This window comes from Cherax quadricarinatus, chromosome 51, assembly GCF_038502225.1.
Source record: "Cherax quadricarinatus isolate ZL_2023a chromosome 51, ASM3850222v1, whole genome shotgun sequence".
Lineage (NCBI taxonomy): Eukaryota > Metazoa > Arthropoda > Malacostraca > Decapoda > Parastacidae > Cherax > Cherax quadricarinatus.
The window spans coordinates 20,405,344-20,428,807 of NC_091342.1; the positions used below are offsets into that span (position 1 = coordinate 20,405,344).

The following is a 23,464-nucleotide window of genomic DNA, read 5'->3' on the forward strand; positions in this document are numbered from 1 at the left end:
GCTGAGTGTTTATCAGCTTCCACTGCTCACTGCTTCCAGTCCACAGATATGTTTCTTGTATTTGTGCATATGCTCACTCAATCTTCGATTGCACGTATATTGTAGAATTACATCCCATTTGCTCTAGTGCATCTTAAACAGACAGAAAAAAGTTGTCTTTTACTGAGTCCCTGGCATGCTGGAGGTTTTGGAAATAAACTTTCAGGTTACTCAGGGCATTCTGCTGTACAGCACATACACTTGCTAGTATTCTGTAAAATTGATGGCAATGTCATTGGTTTTCATTAGTGACCAACAAGCTCTTCTTGCAACAGAATGCAGATGGGCTTCTGGCCTTCTTTCTGTCATCTCTGCTCAGGACCATACTGTTTAAAATCATCTTTGTGCACTCCCTCTAACTCTCTCTTGTATCCTCCTTGGAATTATACACAAACTTGTTGAAACAATTACGTTCCATTCTTTCAAAATGACTAAATCATCTCATGAACTCCTCCACTGTCTGAGTCATAATTTTAATAATACAACACCATTTTAAAGTTTATTCACTTATTATTCTCTGCATAGTACTGACACCTCATAATGACCTCCAACATGAGAACTCCAGTGCCTCCAGCCTCCTTGCTGCAACATTCAATAACCATTCTTCACACTAAAATTATTTGAAAATTTTAATTTCATTTTGGTGGTTATTTACACTGCATTAAACAGTATTAATTTAAAAATGCTTTGTATTTTAGTTAAGTAATATATTATTTATTCTACATTTTTATTTTAGTATTCAGAGTTCTCTCAAATTCAAATAATCAATTTGAAATTCAGTAATGACCCCTCAGAATTTTGAATTCCTTGGTACTGTACGAGCAAACATTTTTCAGGTTTTGAGTTCAGAATTATTGAAATAAGGAGGGTGCTTGTATTTCTTATATTCAGAATATTCTAAAATTTGGGGACCTCCATGCATGCCTAGTGTGAAAAAGAGATAATTACTGTATCTAGTGTTTAAATTATATTTAAATGAATACATTATCCATTATTTATTAAACACTAAACTTCCTCTTTTTTCTTTTTTTAAACAGATTGTGAAATGAATATTCACAAGTCATGTGCCAAACAAGTAGAGGAAGTATGTATAGGACAGTTACATAAAAAAGACAGAAGTAGAGATACTAGATTTAGTTCTATTCTTGGCAAGATCATGGCAGACGATAAAGACAATAAAAGAAAAGTGTCTCAAGTTTGTGCTGCACAGAGTAAGTAATTGTAATTTTTCTTAAATTTTACTTCTCATTCTTAATATCTGTCTACTGTATTTTATGTATGTCTGACTTTTCTAGAACGTTTCTTGATGTTGGTGAAGAGTCCTTGATTCAAAAAATTGGAACTATCCTTGCTTTACTTAGATTAAGCCTGATTGCCTACCATTTCTCCAGTGCTGTATGACCCTCATGAGTCTAGTGCTTCCTGTGAATATAACAATAATGTAAATATTTAACTATGTTGGAGCTTCTCTAAAACACTAAGGTTTTCATGATTGAGGTTGCCTTAAACACCACTGTCCATATAACTGATATTTTGTTTCTGAACAGCATATCTAACCATAACAGATCTCTGTTACACTTTCTAAGGGTTCAGGTTCGAGAAATCTCCAGAGAAACCTGTATATTACTTGAGTCTGTTGTTCAGTGGTTTTAATTTTAATTTTTAATAATGAAAACATTGGTTTGAGGTAAGTAAAGTACAGTTTAGAATTTGGAAATGGCACTGTACTAAGCTCAGTTCTTCTGGAACCTATGTGATAAAAAAGACTATAAAGTTTTTCTGCATGAAATTTTACACATACAGGAAGGCCCCGCTTTACGGCGTTTCACTTTACGGCGTTCCGCTAATACGGACATTTCAAATTATGACCAAAACTCACTATACGGCTCCCCCCACCTGACTTTCTAATACGGTCACCGTGCCCCACCCTGTTTGTTTACATTCTCCATGAGCTCAGTAAGCACTAAGTCTCTCCATTTTGTCTGGAAACTCCAAAATTTCAAATGTTTTTAAAAGTTATTTCATATTTTATATATACTCTGATAATTATACTTATGTATACCTGTACCTAAATAAACTTACATACATCGAGTCATTTAAATGTCGTATATTACGTTAATATACACATTTTCATTAATCCATCCATGATATTTTTTTCAAAATTATATAATAAACACGATGCATAACATATAAATAAGATAAATACACCCCACAGTAGAATAAATAAACAAATGTGAGATGTCGTAGCAGACGACTTGCACAAGTGGTGATAATAACAATACTGAGTCTCATTAAATGTCGTATATTACGGTAATATACACATTTTCATTAATCCATCCATGATATTTTTTTCAAAATCATATAATAAACACGATGCATAACATATAAATAAGATAAATACACCCCACAGTAGAATAAATAAACAAATGTGAGATGTCGTAGCAGACGACTTGCACAAGTGGTGATAATAACAATACCGAGTCTCATTAAATGTCGTATATTACGGTAATATACACATTTTCATTAATCCATCCATGATATTTTTTTCAAAATTATATAATAAACACGATACATAACATAAAAAGATGATAAATACACCCCACAATAGAATAAATAAACATAAATATAAGATGTGGGAGCCACATAACTTGTACAAGTGACGCCAAGAATAACATTTTCTCTAATCTAACATAAGAGTAAATGTGTTACTGGGGGTAACTGTAGAAAATTATTCCTTTCGTATGTATGTAAGTAAGTTTATTCAGGTATACACAAATACAGTTACATAGATTATCATACATAACAACATACGTGTAGAGAACCTAGGATAACCCAAAAAAGTCAGTGTGACTTATTTCCATTGCCTTCACTCAGAGCTTCATTTCTTCTCAAAATGATGTTACATGAGAATGGGAGTGTTCTTCTTTATTAATTCTACCGTATCAATGTAGAGACAACCTGTACACAATGTAACTTGTACACAAACCAGACGTGTACACTTCGTTTGTTTACAAAACTTACCTTCCCCTGGTTTGTTTACATAACTGCGCCTGCCCCCTCTCATGTATTCATTCTTTCTCTCTCTCATTTATTCGTTTTATCTCATTTACTTACTCCTGACCCTACATTAAGACTACAAATATTTTAAGGTAAGTAATGAGTGAACTGTATATACATTTTATCGCTCTGGGATGCTTAAATATCATAGAATAGTATGTGTGGGTGGGGTGGCCTGGTGAGGCTATTACAATACATACCACACTTGATTTCTTACAATAAATACTACTTGTCTCACCCTAGATTAAGACTATAAATATTTTAAGGTAAGTAATGAGTGCACTATGTGTGTATTGTACCTTTTTATTGTTTTTTGATGCCTGGTTCTATTGCTAACTTAATATATGTTAGTGTAAACTTGTTATCTAGTGTTTGTATGCATTTATAAGTGGAAAAAAAGGGTGTTCCACTTTACGGCGATTTCCGCTTTACGGCGGTAGCCTGGAACCTAACCCGCCGTATAAGTGGGGCCTTCCTGTATATAGTATAGTAATTTATATCTGTATTGATAATACCAATATAAAAGTTTACAGTAGAATTATTATGGTAAGGTTTAGAGATAAGACAGAAAATAGGATTGCAAAGGAGCAGTGGATATTTATTAAGGATAGGGGATGTGTAGACAAAGTATTTATGTTGTATAATATAAATATGCATTACTTAGAAATGGATATAGAGCTGTTTGTTACATTTAGAAAAGGACCATGATAGGATGGATAGGGAAGCCATGTGGTAGATGTTGCAAATGTATGGAATAAGTGGTAGTTTGCTAAAAACAGTAAAGAATTTTTATGCAGATAGTGAGGCTCAAGTTAGGGTAAGTGGGAGGGAGGAGGGACTATTTTCCAGCAAAAGTAGGACTGACAGGGATGCAGGCTGTCTTCTTGGTTGTTTAACATTAATTATGAAGTTGTAAAAGAAGTAAATGCTGGGGAAGAAGGGATTGAAGTGGGATTAAAAGATGCTGAATCTGATAGGAAGTGGTAGTTGTACAGTTGATCTTTCCTGATGATGCAGTTCTCTTGGGAGCTTCTAAACATAAGCTGCAAAGGTTGGCAGATGAAGTTGGGAGGGTATGTAATTAAGGAAATTAAGAGTGAATGTGGACTAGAGCAAGGTGAATGAGAGTAATGAAAAATCTATATATGGGCAAGTGGCTTGGACTTCCAGCAAGCGTGTGTGGGCGTGTTAGATAGGACTGAATGGAGGCATATGGTTTTTGGGACCTGATGAGCTGTTGGAGTGTGAGCAGGGTAATATTTTGTGAATGGGATTCAGGGAAACTGGTTAGCCAGACTTGAATCCTGGAGGTGGGAAGTACAATGCCTGCACTTTAAAGGAGGGGTTTGGGATATTGGCTGTTTGGAGGGACATCTAGACTATCGTATCTGATCATCTCTGTGAAGAGAGTGATTATGTATGAATGATGGTAAAAGTGTAGAACGATGATATACCTTTGATATATACCTTCGAAGAGTTTCGAGAGTTAATCTGCTCTCTAAGCCCGGCCCTGGGCCAGACTCATCTGGTGCTTGCCTGGTCAACCAGGCTGTTGCTGCTGGAGGCCTGCTGCCCCACATATCTGTCACAGCCTGATTGACCTGGCACCTGGTGAAAATACTTGTTCAGTTTCCTCTTGAAGGCTTCTACACTTGTCCCAGCCATGTTTCTGATATCTTCTGGTAAGATGTTGAATAGTCTGGGACCCCGGATGTTGATACAGTGTTCCCTTATTGTCCCCACTGCACCCCTGCTCCTCACTGGGTTTATTTTACACTTCCTCCCATATCTCTCACTCCAGTATGTTGTTATGGCAGTGTGCAGATTTGGGACCAGGCCCTCGAGTACTTTCCAGGTATATATTATCATATATTTCTCTCTCCTCTGCTCCAATGAGTACATGTTCAAGACTTGAAGGCATTCCCAGTAGTTTAGGTGCTTTACAGGCTCAATGTGAGCTGTAAATGATCTCTGTATTTGTTTCAGCCCCGATATTTCTCCTGCTTTGAACCTGGCTGTCAGCGCTGAGCAATATTCTAAATGAGGGAGCATTAGCGATTTGAAGAGCATCACCATCAGCATTATTTCTTTTGTTTTGAAAGTTTTCAATACCCACCCCGTCATCTTCTTGGCTGTCATGATCTCTGTCTTATTATAGTCTTTAACCCTTTCAGGGTCCAAGGCCCAAATCTGGAGTCACGCACCAGTGTCCAAGAATTTTCAAAAAAAAAATTTGTTATTTTTTCTTATGAAATCGTAGAGAATCTTTTTGTGAAGGTAATAAAACAAAAAGTACGAAATTTGGTGGAAAATTGACGAAATTATGCTCTCGCGAATTTTGATGTGTCAGCGATATTTACGAATCGGCGATTTTGCCGACTTTGACTCCCATTTTAGGCCAATTACATTATTCCAATCAACCAAATTCTTAGCTATTTCACTAGTATTACTTCCATTCTATCGATTGAGCACAAGAAATCACCAAGTCAACTGTTTCAGCTACAAAATAAAGTGATCGGAAATTGTTAATTTGGCCAATTTAACACAAAGTTCAAAATATTCCAATTTCAAAATAGGGTCCAGAATGAACAATGTAGGCATTCCTGGCACTAAACTAACATTTCCTCTGTTCATTAGTTATGTTTTGAGGCTTTACAAAGAAATTCCATTTTGATTTTATATTCACATAATGAATTTTTATTCACACCAAAAAATAGAAGATTTACTGTTATGCAATACTGTAATAATTGTATAAATATCATCACCATATTTGTGAATGTATATTAGACCCACCAGCTGGCGTGTATTAGACATATGAGGTCGTTTGTTTACTCTTGAATATCGGCAAAAATTTAACATTTCTGCTAATTTGAGCTCTGTTTCAAGCCATTTCCAGTGCTAAAACCAATCAAAATCATCTCTATTTCTGTAATATGTCTTCCATTCTATCAAATGAGACCAAGAAATCGCAAATACAACTATAAAAAACATACGAAAAAACACTGCAAAGTTGCTGTTTTAATCGAAAAATCATGATTTCATTTTTTTTCTCTCATTATACACAGTGTGCTGCAGGATCTGTTTTATGTGGTGCACACATACCACATAGATGTATTCTCTCATATCTAGGCCCAAATGTACCACTCACAGTTTATCAGAGTGAGCTGAGCTCATGGCGTAGATCTACGGTTTGGACCCTGAACGTAAAGCCGTAGATCTACGGGACGGACCCTGAAAGGGTTAAAATAAAAGTTTTTTCTTTCTTTTTGGGTCACCCTGCCTTGATGGGAAACGGCTAACATGTTAAGAAAAGAAAATTGGGTGTTAGTAATAAAAAATCCACGTAAAAGTGTTAGTAATACTAACACTTTTATATGGATGTGAGGTATTGACTCTGAACTTCCCAGTGCTGAAAAGGATAGAGGCAGTGATGTCATGTTTGAGAGCAACATGCAATATGAACATTGTACAGAGAATTTGGACTGTGTGGCATCACATAGGGCTGAGGAGGATTGTTGAGGTGATTTGGGCATTTATAAAAATAAATTATGGGGAATCAAATACAAAATGGGAATTGACACAGTTACTTTTTGCTGATGATACTGTGTTTATGGGAGATTATAAAGAAAAATTGCAAAGATTAGTAGAAGAGTTTGGGAGTGTGTGTAAAGGTAGAAAGTTGAAAGTGAACATAGAAAAGAGTAAAGTGATGAGGGTATCAAATGATTTAGATAAAGAAAAATTGGATATTAAATTGGGGAGGGGGAGTATGGAAGAAGTGAAGGTTTTCAGATACTATTTGAGAGTTGACGTGTCAGCGGATGGATTTATGAAGGATGAGGTTAATCATAGAATTGATGAAGGAAAAAAGGCGAGTGGTGCATTGACGTATATGTGGAGACAGAAAACGTTATCTCTGGAGGCAAAGAAGGGAATGTATGAAAGTATAGTAGTACCAATACTCTTATATGGGTGTGAAGCTTGGGTTGTAAATGCTGCAGCGAGGAGGCGGTTGGAGGCAGTGGAGGTGTCCTGTCTAAGGGCAATGTGTGGTGTGAATATTATGCAGAAAATTCGGAGTGTGGAAATTAGGAGAAGGCGTGGAGTTAATAAAAGTATTAGTCAGAGGGCTGAAGAGGGATTGTTGAGGTCGTTTGATCATTTAGAGAGAATGGATCAAAGTAGAATGACATGGAGAGCTTATAAATCTGTAGGGAAGGAAAGCAGGGTAGGGGTCGTCCTCAAAAAGGTTGGAGGGAGGGAGTAAAGGAGGTTTTGTGGGCGAGGGGTTTGGACTTCCAGCAAGCGTGCGTGAACGTGTTAGATAGGAGTGAATGGAGACGAATGGTATTTGGGACCTAACGAGCTGTTGGAGTGTGAGCAGGGTAATATTTAGTGAAGGGATTCAGGGAAACCGGTTATTTTTATATAGCTGGACTTGAGTCCTGGAAATGGGAAGTACAATGCCTGCACTTTAACCCTTTCAGGGTTTCGGAGGTACTAGTACGGCTTACGCACAAGGGTTTTTGACGTACTAGTATGCCCAAATTCTAGCGTCCTCAAATCTAGTGAGAGAAAGCTGGTAGGCCTACATGTGAAAGAATGGGTCTATGTCGTCAGTGTGCGCAGTATAAAAAAAATCCTGCAGCACACAGTGCGTAATGAAAAAAAAAACTTTGACCGTGTTTTTGGATTAAAACAGCGACTTTGCACTGTATTTTCGTATGGTATTTATTGTTGTATTCCAGTTTTCCTGGTCTCATTTTATAGAATGGAAGACATATTACAGAAATTGAGATGATTTTGACTGGTTTTACAATGAAAAGTACCTTGAAATTGAGCTCAAAGTAGCAGAAATGTTTGATTTTTTACCAAAGTTCAAAAGTAAACAAATCATGCTAAGCGTCCAATACGCGTCAACTGGCGAGTCTAATATTCTTTCACAAGTGCGCTGATATTATTTATACCATTTCTAAACTAATGCAGTAGTCTGCATAACAGTAAATCTTCTATTTTTTGTGAGAATAAAAAAATTCAAAGTGGAAAGCAAAAGAATGTAAGAGGGACATGGGGAAGTGACTAATGAACGGAGGAAATGTTACTTTAGTGCCTAGAGTGTCTTTCTTGTTTATTCTGGACCCTATTTGGAAATTGGCATCTTTTGAAATTTGTTTGAAATTGGCAAAAATTGCTAAATTCTGACCACTGTATTGGATAGTTGAAATCAGTAAATGGGTGGTTTCTTGTACTCATTCAATAGAAAAAAATGGAGTTCTAGCGAAATATTCATGATTTTGTCGACTAGTACAATGGAATTGGCCGAAAATAGGGCTCAAAGTGGACAAAATCGCTGATGCGTAAACATCGTTGAGACTGCTAACTTCGCGAGAGCATAATTCCGTAAGTTTTCCATCAAATTTCATACTTATGGTGTCATTATGATCGGGAAAAGATTCTCTATCTTTTCGTAAGATTTTTTTTTTTTTTTTTTTTTTTTTTTTTTTTTTGAAATTTGGGCGACCCTGAGAACAAGTCTGGGAGAGGGCCTGGGGACCCTGAAAGGGTTAAAGGAAGGGTTTTGGATATAGGCAGTTGGAGGGATATGTTGTGTATCTTTATACATATATGCTTCTAAGCTGTTGTATTCTGAGCACCTCTGCAAAAACAGTGATTATATGTGAGTGAGGTGAAAGTGTTGAATGATGATGAAAGTATTTCCTTTTTGGGGATTTTCTTTCTTTTTGGAACACCCTGCCTCGATGGGAGACGGCCGACTTGTTGAAAAAAAAAAGAAATGAGATAGTACAATTAATGATACACACATTTCTAAGTTTGTAATAATGGCTTAATAGTTAAAGGTTAAAATATTTGGGAGAGTTCTGTAAATTTGGTTAGAGTTTGACATAGTGTGGGTATGGTTGTTATTGAGAGATGAGATGATTTTTGAGTATAGTCCTAAATTGACTTGTGGGCAGGGGACCTCTTGCTGTTTGAGGCAAAGAATTCCAGATCTTCGGGCCCTTTATGTGCATTGCATTTTTGCATAGTGTGAGATGGACACGAGGTATGTCTAAAAGTGTTTTGTGCCTCATTTTGTGCCTGTGTGTTCTGTTGAAGCTGTCTAGGAGTAGTTTGAGTGGAGGATTGATATTGGTGTTAAATGTTTTGTATATATAGTAGGCACAGTAATAAGTGTGTGTATTTTACTTACACTTAGGTCACACTACACATACATGTACACATTTATTTATACACACTCATCTGAGTTTTCTTTGATTTTATCTTAATAGTTCTTGGTCTTATTAATTTTCCTTTTATATCCATGGGGAAGTGGAATAAGAATCTTTCCTCCGTAAGCCATGCGTGTTGTAAAAGTCAACTAAAATGCCGGGAACAATGGGCTAGTAACCCCTTTTCCTGTAAAGATTACTAAAAAGAATAAGAAGAAGAAAATTGTCAAAGTGGGAAGTCTGAATGTGCGTGGATGTTGTGCAGATGATAAGAAAGAGATGATTGTGGATGTTATGAATGAGAAGAAGCTGGATGTCCTGGCTTTAAGTGAAACAAAGCTGAAGGGGGTGGGAGAGTTTCAGTGGAGAGGAATAAATGGGATTAGGTCAGGGGTTTCAAATAGAGTTAGAGCTAAAGAAGGAGTAGCAATAATGTTGAAGGATAAGCTATGGCAGGAAAAGAGGGACTATAAATGTATTAATTCAAGGATTATGTGGAGTAAAATAAAGATTGGATGTGAAAAGTGGGTTATAATAAGCGTGTATGCACCTGGAGAAGAGAGAAGTGTAGAGGAGAGAGAGAGATTTTGGGAAATGTTGAGTGAATGCGTGGGGAATTTTGAATCAAGTGTGAGAGTAATGGTGGTTGGGGATTTCAATGCTAAAGTGGGTAAAAATGTTATGGAAGGAGTAGTAGGTAAATTTGGGGTGCCAGGGGTAAATGTAAATGGGGTGCCTTTAATTGAGCTATGTGTAGAAAGAAATTTGGTAATAAGTAATACATATTTTATGAAAAAGAGGATAAATAAATATACAAGGTATGATGTAGCACGTAATGAAAGTAGTTTATTAGATTATGTATTGGTGGATAAAAGGTTGATGGGTAGGCTCCAGGATGTACATGTTTATAGAGGGGCAACTGATATATCGGATCATTATTTAGTTGTAGCTACAGTTAGAGTAAGAGGTAGATGGGAAAAGAGGAAGGTGGCAACAACAAGTAAGAGGGAGGTGAAAGTGTATAAACTAAGGGAGGAGGAAGTTCGGGTGAGATATAAGCGACTATTGGCAGAAAGGTGGGCTAGTGCAAAGATGAGTAGTGGGGGGGTTGAAGAGGGTTGGAATAGTTTTAAAAATGCAGTATTAGAATGTGGGGCAGAAGTTTGTGGTTATAGGTGGGTGGGGGCAGGAGGAAAGAGGAGTGATTGGTGGAATGATGAAGTAAAGGGTGTGATAAAAGAGAAAAAGGTAGCTTATGAGAGGTTTTTACAAAGCAGAAGTGTTATAAGAAGAGCAGAGTATATGGAGAGTAAAAGAAAGGTAAAGAGAGTGGTGAGAGAGTGGAAAAGGAGAGCAGATGATAGAGTGGGAGAGGCACTGTCAAGAAATTTTAATGAAAATAAGAAAAAATTTTGGAGTGAGTTAAGCAAGTTAAGAAAGCCTAGGGAAAATATGGATTTGTCAGTTAAAAACAGAGTAGGGGAGTTAGTAGATGGGAAGATGGAGGTATTGGGTAGATGGCGAGAATATTTTGAGGAACTTTTAAATGTTAAGGAAGAAACAGAGGCAGCAATTTCATGCACTGGTCAGGGAGGTATACCATCTTTTAGGAGTGAAGAAGAGCAGAATGTAAGTGTGGGGGAGGTACGTGAGGCATTACGTAAAATGAAAGGGGGTAAAGCAGCTGGAACTGATGGGATCATGACAGAAATGTTAAAAGCAGGGGGGGATATAGTGTTGGAGTGGTTGGTACTTTTGTTTAATAAATGTATGAAAGAGGGGAAGGTACCTAGGGATTGGCAGAGAGCATGTATAGTCCCTTTATATAAAGGGAAAGGGGACAAAAGAGACTGTAAAAATTATAGAGGAATAAGCTTACTGAGTATACCAGGAAAAGTGTACGGTAGGGTTATAATTGAAAGAATTAGAGGTAAGACAGAATGTAGGATTGCGGATGAGCAAGGAGGTTTTAGAGTGGGTAGGGGATGTGTAGATCAGGTGTTTACATTGAAGCATATATGTGAACAGTATTTAGATAAAGATAGGGAAGTTTTTATTGCATTTATGGATTTAGAAAAGGCATATGATAGAGTGGATAGAGGAGCAATGTGGCAGATGTTGCAAGTATATGGAATAGGTGGTAAGTTATTAAATGCTGTAAAGAGTTTTTATGAGGATAGTGAGGCTCAGGTTAGGGTGTGTAGAAGAGAGGGAGAATACTTCCCGGTAAAAGTAGGTCTTAGACAGGGATGTGTAATGTCACCATGGTTGTTTAATATATTTATAGATGGGGTTGTTAAGGAAGTAAATGCTAGGGTGTTTGGGAGAGGGGTGGGATTAAATTATGGGGAATCAAATTCAAAATGGGAATTGACACAGTTACTTTTTGCTGATGATACTGTGCTTATGGGAGATTCTAAAGAAAAATTGCAAAGGTTAGTGGATGAGTTTGGGAATGTGTGTAAAGGTAGAAAGTTGAAAGTGAACATAGAAAAGAGTAAGGTGATGAGGGTGTCAAATGATTTAGATAAAGAAAAATTGGATATCAAATTGGGGAGGAGGAGTATGGAAGAAGTGAATGTTTTCAGATACTTGGGAGTTGACGTGTCGGCGGATGGATTTATGAAGGATGAGGTTAATCATAGAATTGATGAGGGAAAAAAGGTGAGTGGTGCGTTGAGGTATATGTGGAGTCAAAAAACGTTATCTATGGAGGCAAAGAAGGGAATGTATGAAAGTATAGTAGTACCAACACACTTATATGGGTGTGAAGCTTGGGTGGTAAATGCAGCAGCGAGGAGACGGTTGGACGCAGTGGAGATGTCCTGTTTAAGGGCAATGTGTGGTGTAAATATTATGCAGAAAATTCGGAGTGTGGAAATTAGGAGAAGGTGTGGAGTTAATAAAAGTATTAGTCAGAGGGCAGAAGAGGGGTTGTTGAGGTGGTTTGGTCATTTAGAGAGAATGGATCAAAGTAGAATGACATGGAAAGCATATAAATCTATAGGGGAAGGAAGGCGGGGTAGGGGTCGTCCTCGAAAGGGTTGGAGAGAGGGGGTAAAGGAGGTTTTGTGGGTAAGGGGCTTGGACTTCCAGCAAGCGTGCGTGAGCGTGTTAGATAGGAGTGAATGGAGACGAATGGTACTTGGGACCTGACGATCTGTTGGAGTGTGAGCAGGGTAATATTTAGTGAAGGGATTCAGGGAAACCGGTTATTTTCATATAGTCGGACTTGAGTCCTGGAAATGGGAAGTACAATGCCTGCACTTTAAAGGAGGGGTTTGGGATATTGGCAGTTTGGAGGGATATGTTGTGTATCTTTATATGTGTATGCTTCTAGACTGTTGTATTCTGAGCACCTCTGCAAAAACAGTGATAATGTGCGAGTGTGGTGAAAGTGTTGAATGATGATGAAAGTATTTTCTTTTTGGGGATTTTCTTTCTTTTTTTGGGTCACCCTGCCTCGGTGGGAGACGGCCGACTTGTTGAAAAAAAAAAAAAAAAAAAATTGTATATTAAGTAAGTTCAAGCTTTTGAAGAGTGGTTGGGTGTATTGTCTGGCGCTGGAGTTTGTGATCATCCGCAAGGTCGCTTTTTGTTGGGTTATTAAAGGTTTAAGGCTGTGGTAGATCCCCAAGCACAAATACCATAGGTGAGATAAAGGTATATTAGAGAGTGATATAAAGTAAGGAGTGCCCTTTAGGTTATATAGTATCGTATCTTGGAAAGGATACCTTCTGTTTTGGAAACTTTCTTAGTTATATGCTGGATGTGGATCTGAAATTTAAGATTACAGTCAAGGTGGAGACCTAGAAATTTGCCCTCAGTGTGTCTTGTAATGAGTGAACCATTTATTGATATGTTTAGCTAGATATTTAATGCTCTGTTTCCAAAAAACATGAAGTAGGTTTTGTCTATATTGAGAGTAAATTTGTTGGTCATCATCCAGTTTGATATTTTATGTAGCTCACTGTTTACAGTGTTACTAAGTATAGCTGGGTTTGGGTAGGAGAAAACATAAGTGGTGTCATCTGCAAATAGAAAGGGTTTAAGGAGTTGCAATGCATCTGGGAGGTCATTGATGTAAATAAGAAAGAGTAGAGGACCTAGGATGCTTCCTTGTGGCACTCCAGCAACTACAGGAAGTAGTGGGATAAGATGACAAAAAAGGGTACATAGAATTGAGGGTGACAGGAAAGAGGTAAATGTCATCCCAGGAAGGGCTGGAGGAAGGGAGTAAAGAGGTTTTGAGCGCTAGTGGTTTCAGGATCCGGCCGGCTTGTGTGAGTGTGTTAGATTGGAGTGAGTGGAGACAGGTGCTCTGTGTGCTTGAAACATTTGTGAAAATGAAAAGAGAAACCTGTTAGCCAGACTTGAGTCCTGGAGGTGGGAATGTCAACACCTGTGCTCTGGAGGAGGACGGTGCAGTTCAACAGATCGTGGTGTCTGTGTACTTCTTGCAAAGACTGCTGTTGAATAAATGATGGTGAATGTATTTTTTTTTTTTTTTTTTTTTACATACATTTGTGAAGGGATTCAGGGAAGCCAGTTAGCCAAACTTGAGTCCTGGAGGCAAGAAATACTGTGCTTGCACTATGAAGAGGGGCGGGGATATTTGCAGTTTGGAGGGGCATCTGAACTTGTAGTATCGGTATGCTCTGGCAAGTGATAGAGAGAATGGTAGTGAAAGCATTCCTTTTTCGGGTCACGCTACCTCAATGGGAGACGGCCAGTGTGCAAGGGGCTTGGACATACAGAAAGCATGTGTTAGATAGGAGTGAGTGGAGACGAATTATTTTTGGGAACTGACGATCTGTTGGAGTGTGTAGAGATTCAGGAAAACCAGTTAGCTGGACTTGAGTCCTGGTTGCAGGAAGTACAGTGTCTACACTTTAAAGGAGGGGTTTGGGATATTTGATGTTTGGTGTATCATCTGAACTGTTGTATCTGTGCACCTCTGCAAAGACAGTGATAAGTGTGAATGATGATTTTTTTTTTTGGGGGGGGGGATTGTCCTTCCTTAGTGGGAGATGGTCAGTGTGTCAAAAAAAAAAAAATTGTTTTTTAAGGATTGTTTAGATTTAGTGTTTTCTGTCTGTATATCTCGATAGACAAACCTTCATTGGTGTTAACTTCAAGTTGAAGATGACATCGCATAAGGCTGTTTCAGTTTTTCTATGCAGTTGTTGCATATGTATAAGCATATATAAATAATCTCGCATGCAAGTTCGCTACTAACAATACATTATTTGTTACCCCACCAGATAGTACATTCTATATCTCGCCGACCATTGCCCCTGCAGGAACATTAGGTACAGTCTTGTCACCTGTTGCAGCTTTGTGTCAAGAAGCTTATTAGATGTGCACTTTAAGTTCTATGTGTGTGTAATCATAATTCTGTAATAGCTGGAGCTTGTATATTTCTGCTATAGCACCACAGTACTGAACTACACATGAGTTTTTGTGTGCTTTAAGTATTTAAGCAAAACCTTTCACTTCAAAGAAATCTGATAATTTCTAAATTACGAGATAGTTTTAAATGTAATGTAAGTTTCTTGTTAAATATTTTCTGTACTTGTATTCCATAATAAGTGTGTCAGATTTGTTTTAACTTAGTGTAAATATGTGGAGAAAATCATATTGAAATTATCAAAAGAAGATTAAGGAAGTATAATGATTAACTTGAATAATATCTTTGTAATTCCCCTTCATTTGTAAAAATCACAAGAAGAATAAAAGATTTAATTGAAATTATGCATAACATTACCACCTTTTTACTACTTGCCATTACATAAATGGCAAAACCCCCATAAAATGGATTAATAGCAGTGAATGGGTGTCCATTTTAGAAAAAAATTTGTTTTATTGAAAGTGTCAGTTACACAGACATGTAAAATTGGGACCATTTATGAAATGCAATGATGATAAGACTGTATAACACCTTGCTCTTTCCTCCTCTTAACAAATCTTAGTTCTCTTGCCCCATATATCAAATTGCTTACTCCTTTCTGTCATCAGCATTCACCAACTTCTTAAGATATTCTCTCAATCTTTCTAGAACATCCAACTCCCTATCTGTTGTCTTAATATTTTTATTCTTAACTGCCAGGTCTATTTGCTCCCTAGGTTTTCTTACCCAACGTATCTCTGTCCAAGGCTGTTTCTTATTCTCAACAAAATTTGCTGAGAAAACTTACACATTCTATCCTTTGCTCCTTTTTTTTTTTTACCACTCCCTCACTAGTGTTTAACCCTTTCAGGGTCCGTGCCGTAGATCTACGGCTTTACGTTCAGGGTCCAAACCGTAGATCTACGCCATGAGCTAAGCTCACTCTGATAAGCAGTGAGTGGTAAATTTGGGCCTAGATATGAGAGAATACATCTATGTGGTATGTGTGCACCACATAAAACAAATCCTACAGCACACAGTGTATAATGAGAGAAAAAAAACTGAGACCGTGATTTTCGATAAAAACAGCGACTTTGTAGTGTTTTTTCGTATGTTTTTTATAGTTGTATTTGCGATTTCTTGGTCTCATTTGATAGAATGGAAGACATATTACAGAAATAGAGATGATTTTGATTGGTTTTAGCACGTGAAATGGCTTGAAACTGAGCTCAAAATAGCGGAAATGTTAAATTTTTGCTGATGTTCAAGAGTAAACAAACGATCTCACACATCTAATACATGCTGGCTGGTGGGGCTGATATGCATTCACAAATGTGGTGATGATATTTATACAATTATTACAATATTGCATAACAGTAAATTTTTTATTTTTTGGTTTGAATAAAAATTCATTATGTGAATAAAAAATCTAAATGGAATTAATTTGTAAAGCCTCAAAACATAACTAATGAACAGAGGAAATGTTAGTTTAGTACCAGGAATGCCTACATTGCTTATTCTGGACCTTATTTTGAAATTGGAATATTCTGAACTTTCTGTTAAATTGGCCAAATTACCAATTTCCGATCACTTTATTTTGTAGTTGAAACAGTTGACTTGGTGAATTCTTGTACTCAATCGATAGAATAGAAGTAATACTAGTGAAATAGCTAAGAATTTGGTCAACTGGAATAATGTAATTGGCCTAAAATGGGAGTCGAAGTCGGCAAAATCGCAGATTCGTAAATATCGCTGACACATCAAAATTCGCGAGAACATAATTTCGTCAATTTTCCATCAAATTTCGTACTTTTTGTTTTATTACCTTCAGAAAAAGATTCTTTACCATTTCATAAGAAAAAAATAGCAATTTTTTTTTTTTTTAATTCTTGGACCCTGGTGCACACTTTGAAATTTGGCCTCTGGACCCTGAAAGGGTAAACCTCTCCTTTTCTTACCATATATTCTGTCTTCCTTACATCATTTTAACAATGTAATAATTTTTTTATATGCTAGCTCGCTCTTTCTTACCATCACCATTTTTTTTTCCATTCCACCAATCGTTCTGCTTCCCTTTTTCACCCACCCTCCTTTAACTACATACTTGCACATAATTCTTAAAGCCACATTAATTCTCCTTAAGCTATTTGTTATGTTACCCTTCAAGGGGATGCCTTGATTCTAGTGAAGGGATTTGATCCAAGAAATTGGAGCTGCCCTCCCGTTCATCAGATCAAACCTTATTAGTTAATACTTCACAGGCACTTTATGATCTCTATGGGTTTAGCACATCTCCTTGAGTATAATAATAGTAACCCTCATTACTTTCTTTCATCCTAGCATACCTTTCTTCCAAGAGTTGCATTGAGTAGTCTTTGGATGCAGAAATGTCATTGTAATATTGTCATTGGGCAATACAAACTGTATAATTGCTTTGTCCCTAAATATAAAGGGTTACATGGATTAGGTGTTTTTAAAAGTGCTACTGTGAAATTTGGTATGAATGGCTGCCTTTTCTATGTGAAAATATCAGCAAAATCAGTTCATAAACTTTGTAAATGATTTACATCTTTTAAGTGCTCATCTCAAAAATTAGTTACATTTGGTTATTTTTTCTTCATAAAAATCTCAAGTCCCACGTTAAAAACAAGAAAATAATCAGCACAGCTAGAAACGCATGCATCGTCACTCATTCAGTAAATGTTTTGCCAGAAGTGTGACAGTATTCCTGTCCATCCTTCAGGGTGCAGGCAATGTACTTCTCACCTCCAGAACTGTACTGGTAGTTTGAAATGTTGAACAAGAACATGCTCTAAACTAGTAGAATGACATTGGCTTTTAAAGTTTTCTCCAACTGTCCATAGTTGTGGAAGGCCCTCCTACTACTGCATAAAATGATAACATAGATGTTCAGCAATATAACTGTATGCCCAGCAAGACGAGTTCCTTTGTGGTGAAGATTTTTTGCCAGTTTTTAGCAAATTTTCTCTTATGTGAATTTTACTACTGTACCACAAGTAACCATGTTGTTTCCAATAGTAATAATAATTACAATGTACAGTACTGTACCTGAAAAAGAATTATATTTAGATGACAATATTATTTGACTGTTTTTCTGCTTTTAAACACAAGAAATTATTACATTATTTATTCCAGTGAAATATTAACTTGCACTTCCTTTCATTAAATTTTTATTGATATTAAATATTATCTTTTGAGTATTTAGCCCTTTCAGTGTTGAGACCCCTGACCCTTAACCCTTCGACTGTTTCTGTCGTGGATATATGTCTTACAAGCCAATGTGTTAGACGTATATACACGTATACTCAAAAATTCTAGCGGCTTAAAATCAAGCGGGAGAAAGCTGGTAGGCCTATGTGTGAGAGAATGGGTCTGTGTGGTCAGTGTGTGCAGTGTAAAAAATCTTGCAGTAAGTAGTGCATAATGAGAAAAAAAAACCTCCAACTGTGTTTTTGGATTAAAACGCCGACTTTGAGGTGTATTTTCGTATAGTTATTATGGTTATATTCTCGTTTTCGTAGTCACACTTGATAGAATGGAAAACACATTATAGAAATGGATGTAAGTTTGATTGATTTTACTATGAAAAGGACCTTGAAATGGAGCTCAGAGTAGGGGAAATGTTTGATTTTTGCTGATGTTCAAGTGTAAACAAATGACGTCATTGTTCAATAAATGTCCAACTAGCCATTCTAATATGCAGTCATAAATGGGCTGACATTATTTATACAATTATTACAATATTGCAGTAGTCTGCATAACAGTAAATCTTCTATTTTTTGTTTGAATAAAAATTCAAAATAGAAAGCAGGAGTAATATCAGAGGGGCCTGGAGACGTGACTGATGAGCAAAGAAAATGTTATTTTAGAGCCAGGAATGTCTGCATTGTTCATTCTGGAACCTGTTTTGAAATTGGCATATTTTTTAATTTGCATCGTGAAATTGGCCAAATTGCCAAATTCTGACCGCTTTATTGGGTAGTTGAAATCGGTAAATGGGCAGTTTCTTGTACTCAATCGATAGAACAAATGGAGTTCTAAAGAAATAGCTATGAGTTTGGTCAACTGGAGCAATGGAATTGGCTGAAAATAGGGCTCAAAGTGGGTGAAATCGCCGATTCGTAAATATCGCCGAGGTCACTAACTTTGCGAGAGTGTAATTCCATAAGTTTTCCATTAAATTTCATACTTTTGGTGTCTTTTTTTTTTTTTTTTTTTTTTTTTGCAACGCCAGTAGACACCTCAGGATTTGGGGTTGCGACAGTCAAAGGGTTAACTCAATCTCTGTGTCAAAAAATTAAAAAAAAAAAAATTTTTCTAATGAAATGATAGAAAAACTTTTCCCAATGGTAACGAAACCAAAAGTACAAAATTTGATGGAAAACTTATAAAATTATGCTCTTGCGCAGTTAGGGATCTTGGCGATATTTACGCATCGGCAATTTCACTCACTTTGAGCCCTATTTTCGGCTAATTCCATTGTTCCAGTCAACTAAAATCATAGATATTTTGCCAGAACTCCATTTGTTCTATTGAACGAGTACAAGAAACCACCCATTTACTGATTTCAACTACCCAATAAAGTGGTTGCAATTTGGTAATTTGGCCAATTTTACACAAATTTCAAGAGATGCCAATTTCAAAATAGGGTCCAGAATAAACAAAGCAGACATTCCTGGCACTAAAATAACATTTTCTTTGTTCATTAGTCACATCTCCAGGCCCCTCTTGCTTTCCATTTTGAATTTTTTGAGCTCAATTTCAAGATACTTTTCATCATGAAACCAATCAAAATCATCTCCATTTCTGTAATGTATCTTCCATTCTATCAAATGAGACCAAGAAAATGAAAATACAACCATAAATACCATTCAATAATACACCGCAAAGTCGCTGTTTTAAACCAAAAACATGGTCAGTTTTTTTTTTTTCTCATTATGCACTGCAGGCTGCAGGACTTTCTTCATGCTGCACACACTGACCATGAAGACTCATTCTTTCATATGTAGACCTATCAGCTTTCTTCCACCAGATTTGAAGGAGCTAGAATTTTGGCGTAGTATTACGGGACTGACACTGGCGCTCAAGCCATAATATTACGGGACCGACACTGAAAGGGTTAAGGAAATACAGTACCACTCAAGGGTAGCCTATAATTGGCATTATCTCCAACAAGTTGTACCCTATTAAATTTTTATTTTCATAAATTGTTTTTTGTCTTCTACAGTTGAAAGGGCTCGAAAAGGGCTCGAGGAAGGTAACAGCGACATTCTTGGGCTGGTATCCGAAACAGACAGCATAACAGGTAAGTGAAAAGCATTGGTAGGTTGGTAGACAGCAACCGCCCAGGGAGGTACTATCGTCCTGCCAAGTGAGTGTAAAACAGAAACCTGTAATTGTTTTACATGATAGTACGATTGCTGGCGTCTTTTTTCTGTCTCATAAACATGCAAGATTTCAGGTACATCTTGCTACTTCTTACACTTAGGTCACACTACACATACATGTATACAAGCATATATATACACACCCCTCTGGGTTTTCTTCTATTTTCTTTCTAGTACTTATTCTTGTTTATTTCCTTTTGTCTCCATGGGGAAGTGGAACAGAATTCTTCCTCTGTAAGCTATGCGTGTTGTAAGAGGCAACTAAAATGCCGGGAGCAAGAAGCTAGTAACCACTTCTCCTGTATAAATTACTATATTTAAAAAGAGAAACTTTTGTTTTTGTTTTTGGGCCTTCCTGCCTTGGTGGGATATGGTCAGTTTGTTGAAGAAAAAAATATATATAAGAACAGTTTAGAAGCATATATGTAGAAAGATACACAACATATCCCTCCAAACTGTCAATATCCCAAACCCCTCCTTTAAAGTGCAGGCATTGTACTTCCCATTTCCAGTACTCAAGTCCGGCTATATAAAAATAACCGGTTTCCCTGAATCCCTTCACTAAATATTACCCTGCTCACACTCCAACAGTTCGTCAAGTCCCAAAAACTATTCTTCTCCATTCACTCTTATCTAACATGCTCACACATGCTTGCTGGAAGTCCAAGCCCATCGCCCACAAAACCTCCTTGACCTCCTCCCTCCAACCTTTTCGAGGACGACCCATACCCCAACTTCCTTCCCTTACAGATTTATATGCTCTCCAAGTCACTCTACTTTGATCCATTCTCTCTAAATGACCAAACCACCTCAACAACCCCTCTTCAGCCCTCTGACTAATACTTTTAGTAACTCCACACCTCCTCCTTTTTTCCACACTGAGAATTCTCTGCATAATATTTACACCACGCATTGCCCTTACAGAGGACATCTCCACTGCCTCCAGCCGCCTCCTTGCTGCAGCATTTACAACCCAAGCTTCACACCCATATAAGAGTGTTGGTACCACTATACTTTTGTACATTCCCTTCTTTACCTCCATGGATAATGTTTTTTGTCTTCACAGATACCTCATCGCACCACTCACCTTTTTTCCTTCATCAATTCTATGGTTAACCTCATCCTTCATAAACCCATCCACTGACAAGGCAACTCCCAAATATCTGAAAACATTCACTTCTTCCATACTGCTTCTCTCCAATGTGATATCCAGTTTTTCTTTATCTAAATCATTTGATACCCTCATCACGTTGCTCTTACCTATGTTTACTTTCAACTTTCTACCTTTACACACCCTCCCAAACTCGTCTACTAACCTTTGCAACTTTTCTTTAGAATCTCCCATAAGCACAGTATCTTTCATCACACCCTTTACTTCATCATTCCACCAATCACTTCTTTCTCCTCCTGCACCCACCCTTCTATAGCCACAGACTTCTGCCCCACATTTTAATACTGCATTTTTAAAACTATTCCAACCCTCTTCAACCCCCCCCCCCCCCCCCCACTACTCATACTTGCACTATCCCACTTTCTGCCAATAGTTGTTTATATCTCACCCTAACTTCCTCCTCCCTTAGTTTATACACCCTTACCTCTCTCTTACTTGCTGTTGCCATTTTCCTTTTGTCCCATCTACCTCTTACTCTGACTGTAGCTACAACTAATAATGATCCGATAAATCAGTTGCCCCTCTATAAACATGTACATCCTGGAGCCTACCCATCAACCTTTTATCCACCAATACTTAATCTAACAAACTACTTTCATTACGTGCTATATCATATCTTGTATATTTATTTATCCTCTATTTCATAAAATATGTATAACCAAACCTCTTTCTACACATAACTCAATTAAAGGCTCCCCATTTTCATTACCCCTGGCACCCCAAATTTACCTGTTACTCCCTCCACAAGATTTTTACCCACTTTAGCATTGAGATTCCCAACCACAAGTGCTCTCTCACTTCTCCTGGTTCAAGTCAAGCTCTCTCAACTCATCTCAATCTCTAACTGTCTCTCTCTCTCTCTCTCTCTCTCTCTCTCTCTCTCAATCAATCTCTCTCTCTATCTCTCTCTCTCTCTCTCTCTCTCTCTCTCTCTCTCCTCTCTCTCTCTCTCTCAAGGTGCATAAACGCTCACTATAACGCACTTTTCACATTCAACCCTTATTTTACACCACATAATCCTTGAATTTATACATTCATATTCTCTTTTCCTGCCATATCTTATCCTTCAACTTTATTGCTGCTCTTTCTTTAGCTCTAACTCTATATGAAGCCCCTGACCTAATCCCATTTATTTCTCTCCTCTGAAACTCTCCCAGCCCCTTCAGCTTTGTTTCACTTAAAGCCAGGACATCCAGCTTCTTCTCGTTCATAACATCCACAATCATCTCTTTCTTATCATTCGCACAACATCCACACACATTCAAACATCCCACTTTGACAGTTTTCTTCTTTTTCTTTTTAGTAGGCTATACTGGAAAAGAGGTTACTAGCCCATTGTTCCCAGCATTTTAGGTGACTTTTACAGCACGCATGGCTTATGGAGGAAAGATTCTTATTCCACTTCCCCATGGATATGAAGGGAAAAGCAATAAGAACAAGAAGCATTAAGAAAACTCAAATGAGTGTGTATACAATAAACATGTACATGTATGTGTAGTGTGACCTAAGTGTAAGTAGAAGTAGCAAGATGTACTTGAAATCTTGCATGTTTATGAGACAGAAAAGAGAGACCAGCAATCTTATCATCATGTAAAACAAATACAGGCTTCCTTTTTCCACTCAATTGGTAGGACGGTAGTACCTCCCCAAATGGTTGCTGTCTACCAACCTACTACATACCTATTTATAAATCTTAAAATATTTGATTTTCCCATGCTGATTCGTGATGATTGTCCTCTTTACAGTGTACATATACAATAAAATTTCAAATTAATGAACCCTCATTTAATGAATTTTGAAAAGTACATGTACAGACAAAAAATTGGCCAGATAAACATTGGAATCATCAGGCACGATAGAAAAAGTACATAGATTCCAGATTTTGTTTGTAACAATAGTGTCTGTTAGTCTTCTGAAACAATGGCCCAAGTTCAATGATTCTGATGTTTGTCCAGTACAGACTAAAGTGTCCTCATCCTTGACCTCTAAGGGCAGTTAGCAATGGCTTCTAGAGCAAGTGGTGTTGCCAAGAGGAAATGTGAATCTGAATGTTAAGCAGAAACTTTAACTAATAAGGAAGGTTGAATCTGGCATGTTGGTATCACAGTTATGTGAGGAATATGCTGTCAAGAAAGTGTCTTGATATCCATCTTCTCACCCATCTACAATT

General features: G+C 37.3%; 1 protein-coding gene across 6 annotated transcripts in view; it reads left to right on the forward strand.

Annotated features, from left to right (window-relative positions):
* LOC128694541 (rho guanine nucleotide exchange factor 11) overlaps window positions 1-23,464 on the forward strand; it is a 474,507-nt gene that overhangs the window by 248,368 nt on the left and 202,675 nt on the right. For 5 of the 6 annotated variants that reach the window (XM_070095936.1, XM_070095939.1, XM_070095941.1 and 2 more), the window contains 3 exons: window positions 1,077-1,250; window positions 14,591-14,638; window positions 19,964-20,041. In XM_070095936.1, the coding sequence (XP_069952037.1) occupies window positions 1,077-1,250; window positions 14,591-14,638; window positions 19,964-20,041 (300 nt within the window). The remainder of the gene's footprint in view (window positions 1-1,076; window positions 1,251-14,590; window positions 14,639-19,963; window positions 20,042-23,464) is intronic. The other variant, XM_070095938.1, reaches the window with a different exon arrangement.